The sequence below is a fragment of the Ciona intestinalis genome, unplaced genomic scaffold, assembly GCF_000224145.3.
Source record: "Ciona intestinalis unplaced genomic scaffold, KH HT000124.2, whole genome shotgun sequence".
Lineage (NCBI taxonomy): Eukaryota > Metazoa > Chordata > Ascidiacea > Phlebobranchia > Cionidae > Ciona > Ciona intestinalis.
Window position 1 is genome coordinate 187795 of NW_004190446.2, and position 9507 is coordinate 197301.

A 9507-nucleotide genomic window follows, 5' to 3' on the forward strand; every position below is an offset into this window, starting at 1 on the left:
GACATAGTTTTATAATTCTTTGAATGTTCTTTGCTTACTACCAAATGGGACGAGAAATAGAATAAAAAGGTGTCCTATCTTACCCCACCCCCTATTAACAAAATTCAACGAATAAACTTTTGCTAAAAATACAGTTCATTATGTAAGTGTACAACGAAACAAACTTCGTACATCCATAATCAAAGTTAATTTTCGAAAAACTCAACTCGGGGGTCTCATTAGGCTAAAAATCTGAATACACGCATCACATTTTGGTGGATCTTGAATAGGGAAAGCTCCCTTTTCAAGAAATACTCTCCGGGCCCCCCACCGGGCGTGTTTTAGTATGACTCGTAACACCGGGTCCTCACCGGGTCCCACCGGGCCCCACCGGGCCCCGCACCGGGCGTGTTTTAGTATATTTTTTTCCACCGGGCCCCACCGGGCCCCGCCGGGCGTGTTTTAGTAGGACCGCTTAGTTGCGAAGGTTACATACCGTAACATACGTTAGTAGATTACTTAATAAAATGGCTAAACTTGCTGTAGTCTGCTTTCTGCTGATATGTGCGACAGGAATTTCGGCTAAAAGAATGCGTAAGTTTGTTTTACATGAATTATAAAATGCTTAACCTCTATTTTGATCTGTAAGATGCAAACTTAATTAATGGATTATGCAAGGCTGTTATTTTAAAATTATATTGAACAAACTGAAGTGCTAAAGTATTTTTAATTAAACCTAAAACTGACAAGCGAACTCGGTAACCTATAAATACAAACATGTGGATTGTAGAATGATGAGGCATAGTTTTGTGATATTGACTGGCCATCGTGCCAAATTAAGCCACGATGCTGGCGCTAATTTGTGTCATACAGGTTCCTGCTGTACACAAACACTTTGTATCTCTTGCCAACAGAATTGTTGAACAGATGTATGATATTAATTTTGCAACACAGAATTATTACCAGTTATTTGAACAGGTCTGCTTAAGTGTACAAGAACCTTGCATTCCTACCCAAGCATGTCCAAACTTCACAACACAACAGTTATATGCCCTGCACAATGCCCACTTGATAAATGCAGAGTATATGGGACCGATGTTTATGCCGCCTATTCGAGCATATGTTGCGCTGGAATCCATGCTGGTGCAATTGTAAGTATAGAATCAAACAATTACCCACAAAGTTACATACATAGTGACTCGTAGCAAGCGCGGAATGTATGTAACAAAGCGACTCTTGTTTTTCCACTTTGCCAGTGTAAGTTAGTTAAATACATTCATATTTACCAGAACAATAAAGTTGGAGGATTGATGACTGTCAAGATAAATCGGTATGGTGGTGGAAACTATGCTGGATCAGTCAAAAATGGAGTCACTTCGCGTGACCTTGAAAAAGCCCATGCAGATTTTACTGTGACAGGTAAATGGTATGATCAGTTTGTTATGTGGTTGAAAAATGAAAGTTGGCAGACTATTTTATGGGGCATGGGCCTACAATTTTATTGCTATGTTTTTTTAGGTAAAGGACAAACAGTGTCTACAACAGTAAATAATGAACCTGAACTGAAGTCAACAACTACAACAACACAGGCAACAACTACAACACTTACAAAAACTACAACAGTGTTAACAACAATTTCAACAACAACAACTACAACACCCACAACAACAACGCCATCAACAACAATTTCAACAACAACTACAACAACCACAGTGCCCACTAGTCCCCACCAACCAAGTAAAATAAATAGCATTCATATATATTATAATACTGGGTCCATGGTGTGCATCATTTTATAGTGATTGCCGTAGGATCTCACTCATATAAATAGAACATTTGCTATTATACTATAGCAGATGTTTCACCAAGTCTACTCTGTCTTTTACAAGCACTGATGATGCCAACAGTTTTGGCGTATGTTATACAAAAACCTTAGTTATGAATATAAAGATTATATTTTTTTAGGAATAATAATTTGAATCGATTTATAAATCTATCCTTGTTTAGAAACTAAGAATACGAAGAAATCAACTGTCAGTATTAAACAGATTGTTGCCATCTTCCTTGGCATCCTTTTGAGCTTCATACTCATTGTTTATTGTACCGTGGTTCAGATTTACAAAAGGTAAAAGTAACATAGCTCGTAAAGGCTATTCAAATCTTAATATATGTTTTACCTACAGGAGACGAGTGCTTATAAAATTGAAAAACTCCATAGGAATAAGATTAAGAAAACGTCAGAATCTCAAGGCTATAGGTCCGGAATCTGCCCAAACTAACTTAAAAAGTAACTTTTTATAAAAAAACAGTGTGCTGTGTATTTTTGTATTTTTTTAGCTGATTGTGTTCAATCGTAATGAAATTAGGTCTTCCACAATTTTATATTTTTCTATAAATGATCGTTCAATTTCGCTAAATTACTAGTACATGTACGCTACTTCTATGCACATTATTACTTTATTATTGTTCCATGAATTTTAACTTTGTACATAAAATATTTAATAATACTTTAATTGCACAGAGTATATTGCTTTATTCATATTATTGCTTTATTCATATTATTATAGCTTTGAGTATTTTACATCCGCTGGAGTTTTCTTCATCATTAACGCTTGTGCAGATTTCATGATATCTTCTGTTTGTAACATTGCGGCGTTCCATGATCTCTGTAATACATAGTGAATGGGATTATAACTTTTTCTGTAGAGTTTGTGAAATTATAACCACAGCGACCATTTTTAAATGTGCTAAAACACAGCATTTGTAAATTTATTTCTCTATGCTTCTGCGGTACATAAAAGCGATTTAGCTTATCCTTATGTTATCCATACTGCACAGTGTCGCAACACAAAAACTGCATAGAATCCTTAGTACAAATAAAGCATAATGTCTTTTTGTTTCATAGACATCATATAATTGAGGCTATTACTTTAACTTAGTTGAGCAAATTACCATTTCATGGAAATATGAAAAACAAATAAACACCTTGTAAACAAAAAAAGTAAAACCACAAAACTTACGATATGTTCCAACCCCGAGTTCACTGAATGGTTCCGCCCGTAATTCAAACTAACTTTAATGCTCTGTATCGCCACGGGGCTCTTGGTGGCGATCAACTCAGCAAGTTCAAAAGCTCCTTCCATCATTTTCTCCTTGTCCTCATACACTGTGCTGTAACAACATGATGCATCTTTATTCTTTACATGGTGGGACAACTTTATAACATGGTAAAAAAAATCCTTTATAACAACTTACAAGTACAACTTGTTGTTTTTTTATTCTTTACTGATAAATGCAGTGCATAAAAAAAAACAGGGTAAGCCCGCCTACCCTGCCGCCCCAGGTTTGGTGCCTATACTGCCTGGAATTCATGATGAAGTCCCCACCCATATAGAATAGAAAGTAATGCGGCCAATCCTGCCGCCCCAGGTTTGGCAAATATGACCTCACCCATACACAGAACATGATGTAGCAACAAAGGACCAACCTGACCAGTCCACAACTTTTAGCTTCATCCGATTTCATTTTTCTTCCTGTAAAACAAAGATCGCGGATCAAGGAATCGTTTCCGAGGATCTTTGGAAGTCGCTGCAGGGATCCCATATCGGCTGCGAGACCAACATCCACTTCCTAAGGATCAAAAGATGGAGATGATGATAGACATAAACACAAAGATGAATGAATGGATATAACTTTTGAATGTAAGTTATAACATGTGTTGTTCTGTGATGAAAACTTAACCTTGCATGACGGGATAATGACAGTTGTTATGACACGGGTGTACTGTTTCATACACGGTGTGTGTATGACCTATTGTCTCCTTACAAGTTACTCCCCATGCATGAACTTAACTTATAATCCTTGGGAGGTGGATATAACAAGTTATAACACAGTGTTCTACTTTATACCTCATGTCTGAGTTAGGTAACTTTTTAGGGGGTGTTTTTTCTGTTTGGCTGACCAGTGACCACTGGTCAGTGTTTTCCCAAGGACACATGACCACAATGGTAGCAGCGTCAAACCCCGATATCCTCTTAATATCCAATGCTGGTTTCTACATAGTTTCTCATTAATATTTACCTTTACGGAGAAGTAAGCATCTTTATCACATAGTCTGATGTCACATGCTGATATTACATCCATACCTCCACCAAGGCAACCATTGTGTACGGCTGTTATAACAGGTTTCATGCACTGTGATGTGATTAGGTTGAGTATTTAACTAAAAAAGATTAATCTATTAATGATATAGCATAGACACAGAGCAGGATATAGTAATTTATGAGGAAATAGTGTTCACAACTTCTGATAATAAGCTATGTACCGAGTTTTTACCCAACGACACATACACCCACAGTGGTAGCAGTGGCGAGCCTCAAACACGTAACTGTTTGCTTGGGGAAATATGCTTTCACCACTAAATACTGGCGGTATGTGGTTGACACCAAATCACGCCATCTTTACCTTTTCAATGGCTGAGCAACTTTCCTGAGCCAACCCGATAAACTTATACATCCGAAACGCTTCTCTTGCTACATCGTTGCCGGAAGGTGCGAGACTGGATGCTGCTTCAACCAAATCAAGTCCTGTAGAAAACATCATCAAGTTTTTTTTTGTATAAACACAACTTATATTGTTATAATTTTAAACGGTTTGGATAAATCCTAAGTGACTACTAAATTAGGGCACACTTGTAAGGACACACATGCCTAGTGGTGCACATTACAGAATTTCGAATCCGTGAAATTCGAATCCTTTTGTATTCAAATCTAATTACGGGATTAGGTATTCTGTTTAATGACGTCATCACACGTCATCTCTTGGACACTAACAATTTTTTTAAATTTAATAATTTAAAAAAAAAATATTCTTGTGTTTTTGGCTTCATACGTTTTTTCTTATAAATTCAAAAATATCCAAAATTCTAGATTCGGAATCATAGATTCGAAATAAAGCATTCTAGGATATCCTAGAATACATAATTATTCTGTAATGTGCGTCCCTACACATGCACACAATGGGAGCAGCTATGAGATTTGAACCCCGCATCTTATAGTTATATAAGTAGACATAAGTTTACCAGAATATATGTTTGAATGGAATCCATGACAAGACATGACTAAACTTAAGCATTACATTACAACGTAATATAGGATTACCTGCTGTATATAACTTCCCTCTTCCTGATAAAACTATGGATCTCACATTTTCATCCATGGAAGCTTTGTTAAAACATTCAACCATTTCTTTCCACATTCCTGCAGTCATTGTGTTCATTTTCTCAGGCCTAAATAAATGAATGTAACTTATTTATCCTCGCATGGCGGGGCAACATCAGTCGTTATAACACAGGTGTTCTGGTTACGAGGTACTACATGTGTTACTTTTTGGGTGATAGATTTTTTAATTTTTTTGTACTGTATGCCTAATAATTTAGCCAGTTATGTATATAAAAAGGGTTTAAATACATAACTGGCACATTTCTGGTTGCAATACTTGATTGGTTACCACAATTATAATATTTTTTAGTATTTCGCATTTGTGTTCCCACAAAACATTGCGCTAATTTACCCACAAATGGTGGTTCAATAATTTCATATAAATTATATATATTTTATTAACTATATTATTCACCTGTTAAATTCAATATGAAGAACGTTGGTCTTTGGGGAAGAAACTGCCAGTGTTTCAAACTTATATGAATCGACAAACGATGACATTGCTTTTGTTGAACTGATGACTCCTATTGAGCATCATGTTGTAAATGGAACTGGTAAAATCTAATTACGGGATTAGGTATTCTGTTTAATGACGTTTACAGAAAATGTGTTTATTTTTTGGATACTACTTTTCAGATAAGGTAAGTGACGTACTGCCATTACTTATAACAGCAAGTAACCAATGTTCCGGTGTGTGATCACAAAATCAAACGCAACATTTACTGTAGGGTAAACATTATCAAAGTATTCTTTTGGTTAACTTTTAAAAACCATACAAAAATTAAATTATGCCCACTGGTTAAAACTGGTCAATTTTCAATTAAAGCAACATTTTGAATCGAGATGCAATTTTTACCTCCGCATTTTGCAGCTTGAATTGATGAAACTAAAACACGTCGACCAACTCCGTTCATAGTTGCGCCAGGTTCAGATTGTTATTCGCCAAAATATCGTGTTTGTTTTGCCCGTGAAGATATCGTTAGTGTATTTAGGTCACTTTTATTTACATTCGCATAAATGAAATTTATAATAAATGAACCTAGGTACAGTTGGGGACTTAACCTAAATAAGGACAAATCTTATAAAATATTTCCAGAAAATGGACACGATCACGCTAATTAAAATCAAGACAGAATATAATTTTTGTATGTTTCCATATTAGGCTAAAGATGGTCTTGTTGTTGTTCTATGCCATGATCATTTCCCTATATCCCAATTCCTGACACGTTTAGTCTGTAAACTTTTGACGGAAATCAAATTATATATATATTCATGAATTTTGTTGTTACTGTTGTAACGATTGAGTGTGTTTCGAGCACAGATATATTTTATAGTTTTCAAATTAACTTAATGCATAAAGACCGAATATTAAACAGTCATGTTGCGTAACTATTTCATCTGGCATAACTATGTTTATGATTGAGCGACACATCTTGCGTTTTTCCAACAAGTAGGAAACTATCTGCCCAGTCCGACCGTTCGGCGAACAGACACCACTTTTCAGTGTAAAAGTTCTTTCTTGTTACTGCTTTCGCACACATGTTTCATGCTATAAAAGCCCTCCTATTTTCTGTGTACCAATGGCAGGAGGAGCTCTCTTACACTCTTGCTGTCCTCACGCTTGTCACTAGCCTGATGCCGCTCGTTTGTTCGTCTAATAAACTGAGTCGTCGACCTAGCGTTATGGAGTCTTTACGTTGCGATGGGCGCTAGCGTGAACGGACCAACTACATATATTTTGACCTTAGCAACCGTATTTTCTCCCTAGCAACCATATTCTGTCCCTAGCAGCCGTATTTTGTCCCTAGCAACCGTATTTTGTCTCTAGCAACCGTATTTTGTCCCTAGCAACCATATTTTGTTCCTAGCAACCATATTTTGTCCCTAGCAACCATATTTTGTCCCTACAGACCATATATTGTGTCCCTAGCAACCGTATTTTGTCCCTAGCAACCGTATTTTTTGCTCTAGCAACCATATTTTGTCCCTAGCGACCATTTATTTTGACCCTAGCAACCGTATTTTGTCCCTAGCAACCATATTTCTTCCCTACCGTATTATTGTCCCTAGCAACCGTATTTTGTCTCTAGTGACCACATATTTTGTCCCTAGCAACAGTATTTTGTCCCTAGCAAACATATATTTTGTCCCTAGCAACCGTATATTGTCCCTAGCGACCATATATTTTGTCCCTAGCAACCATATTCTGTCCCTAGCAACCGTATTTTTTTTTTGTCCCTAGCAACCATATTCTGTCCCTAGCAACCGTATTTTTGTCCCTAGCAACCATAAAATACGATTGCTACGGACAAAATACGGTTGCAAGGGACAAAATACGGTTGCTAGGGACAAAATACGGTTGCTAGGGACAAATTAAGATTGCTAGGGACAAAATATATGGTTGCTAGGGAGAAAATACGATTGCTAGGGACAAAATATATGGTTGCTAGGGACAAAATACGGTTGCTAGGGACAAAATAAGATTGCTAGGGACAAAATATATGGTTGCTAGGGAGAAAATACGATTGCTACGGACAAAATACGATTGCTAGGGATAAAATACGGTTGCTAGGGACAAAATACGGTTGCTAGGGACAAAATACGGTTGCTAGGGAGGAAAAATATGGTTGCTAGGGAGAAAATACGGTTGCTAGGGACAAAATATATGGTTGCTAGGGACAAAATACGGTTGCTAGGGACAAAATATATGGTTGCTAGGGACAGAATACGGTTGCTAGGAACGGAATATATGATATACGGTTGCTAGGGACAAAATATATGGTAGCTAGGGACAAAATACAGTTGCTAGGGACAAAATAAGATTGCTAGGGATAAAATATATGGTTGCTAGGGAGAAAATACGATTGCTACGGACAAAATACGGTTGCTAGGGAAAAAATACGGTTGCTAGGGACAAAATACGGTTGCTAGGGACAAAATTTATGGTTGCTAGGGACAAATACATTGGTTGCTAGGGAAAAAATATGGTTGCTAGGGAGAAAATACGGTTGCTACGGACAAAATACGGTTGCTAGGGACAAAATATATGGTTGCTAGGGACAAAATTTATGGTTGCTAGGGACAAAATACGGTTGCTAGGGACAAAATATATGGTTGCTAGGGAGAAAATACGGTTGCTAGGGACAAAATACGGTTGCTAGGGACAAAATATACGGTTGCTAGGGACAAAATATGGTTGCTAGGGACAAAATACGGTTGCTAGGGACAAAATATGATTGCTAGGGACAAAATACGTGTTGCTAGGGACAAAATATATGGTTGCTAGGGACAAAATATATGGTTGCTAGGGAGAAAATACGATTGCTACGGACAAAATACGGTTGCTAGGGACAAAATATATGGTTGCTAGGGACAAAATATGGTTGCTAGGGACAAAATACGGTTGCTAGGGACAAAATATATGGTTGCTAGGGAGAAAATACGGTTGCTAGGGACAAAATACGGTTGCTAGGGACAAAATATACGGTTGCTAGGGACAAAATATGGTTGCTAAGGACAAAATACGGTTGCTAGGGACAAAATATGATTGCTAGGGACAAAATACGGTTGCTAGGGACAAAATATATGGTTGCTAGGGACAAATATATGGTTGCTAGGGACAAATATATGGTCGCTAGAGACAAAATATATGGTTGCTAGGGACAAAATTTATGGTTGCTAGGGACAAAATACGGTTGCTAGGGACAAAATATATGGTTGCTAGGAAGGAATAATGAATACGGTTGCTAGGGACAAAATATATGGTTGCTAGGGACAAAATACGGTTGCTAGGGACAAAATATGGTTGCTAAGGACAAAATACGGTTGCTAGGGACAAAATATGATTGCTAGGGACAAAATACGGTTGCTAGGGACAAAATATATGGTTGCTAGGGACAAATATATGGTTGCTAGGGACAAATATATGGTCGCTAGAGACAAAATACGGTTGCTAGGGACAAAATATGGTTGCTAGGGACAAAATATATGGCTGCTAGGGACAGAATACGGTTGTAGGAACGGAATATATGTATAATGGAATCCATGACAAGATATGACTAAACTTAAGCATTACATTACAACGTAATATAGGATTACCTGCTGTATATAACTTCCCTCTTCCGGATAAAACTATGGATCTCACATTTTCATCCATGGAAGCTTTGTTAAAACATTCAACCATTTCTTTCCACATTCCTGCAGTCATTGTGTTCATTTTCTCAGGCCTAAATAAATGACTGTAACTTATTTATCTTCGCATGGCGGGGCAACATCAGTCGTTACAACACAGGTGTTCTGGTTTCTGGTT

The 9507-nt window shown here is 37.2% G+C and overlaps 3 protein-coding genes across 4 annotated transcripts in view; 1 reads left to right on the forward strand and 2 right to left on the reverse strand.

Annotated features, from left to right (window-relative positions):
- The first annotated feature begins 440 nt into the window (after positions 1-440).
- LOC100175111 (vitrin) lies at positions 441-2894 on the forward strand. The gene is made up of 6 exons (XM_002127523.5): positions 441-573; positions 958-1130; positions 1269-1398; positions 1498-1716; positions 1987-2104; positions 2163-2894. Exons 1-6 carry the CDS (start codon positions 507-509, stop codon positions 2278-2280), a joined length of 825 nt encoding a protein of 274 aa, XP_002127559.1. The 5' UTR covers positions 441-506; the 3' UTR covers positions 2281-2894.
- Positions 2418-9420, reverse strand: LOC100176710 (delta(3,5)-Delta(2,4)-dienoyl-CoA isomerase, mitochondrial-like). Of its 2 annotated transcripts, XM_002127591.5 has the most exons (8): positions 6055-6255; positions 5614-5722; positions 5139-5266; positions 4444-4565; positions 4060-4173; positions 3467-3609; positions 3000-3150; positions 2418-2645 (listed from the first exon to the last, which is right to left on the reverse strand). In XM_002127591.5, the coding sequence occupies exons 1-8, from the start codon at positions 6110-6112 to the stop codon at positions 2541-2543; spliced, it is 930 nt and encodes a 309-aa protein (XP_002127627.3). In that variant the 5' UTR covers positions 6113-6255; the 3' UTR covers positions 2418-2540. The 2 variants fall into 2 exon arrangements, with proteins under 2 accessions (XP_002127627.3, XP_009861674.1); XM_009863372.3 differs by lacking the exons at positions 5139-5266; positions 5614-5722; positions 6055-6255 and adding an exon at positions 9297-9420.
- A 51-nt stretch (positions 9421-9471) lies between these two features.
- The window catches only part of LOC100185299 (transforming growth factor-beta receptor-associated protein 1-like), a 6782-nt gene continuing 6746 nt past the window's right edge, over positions 9472-9507 (reverse strand). The window contains exon 2 of the mRNA XM_018815993.2: positions 9472-9501. Coding sequence (XP_018671538.1) covers positions 9472-9501 — 30 coding nt within the window. The remainder of the gene's footprint in view (positions 9502-9507) is intronic.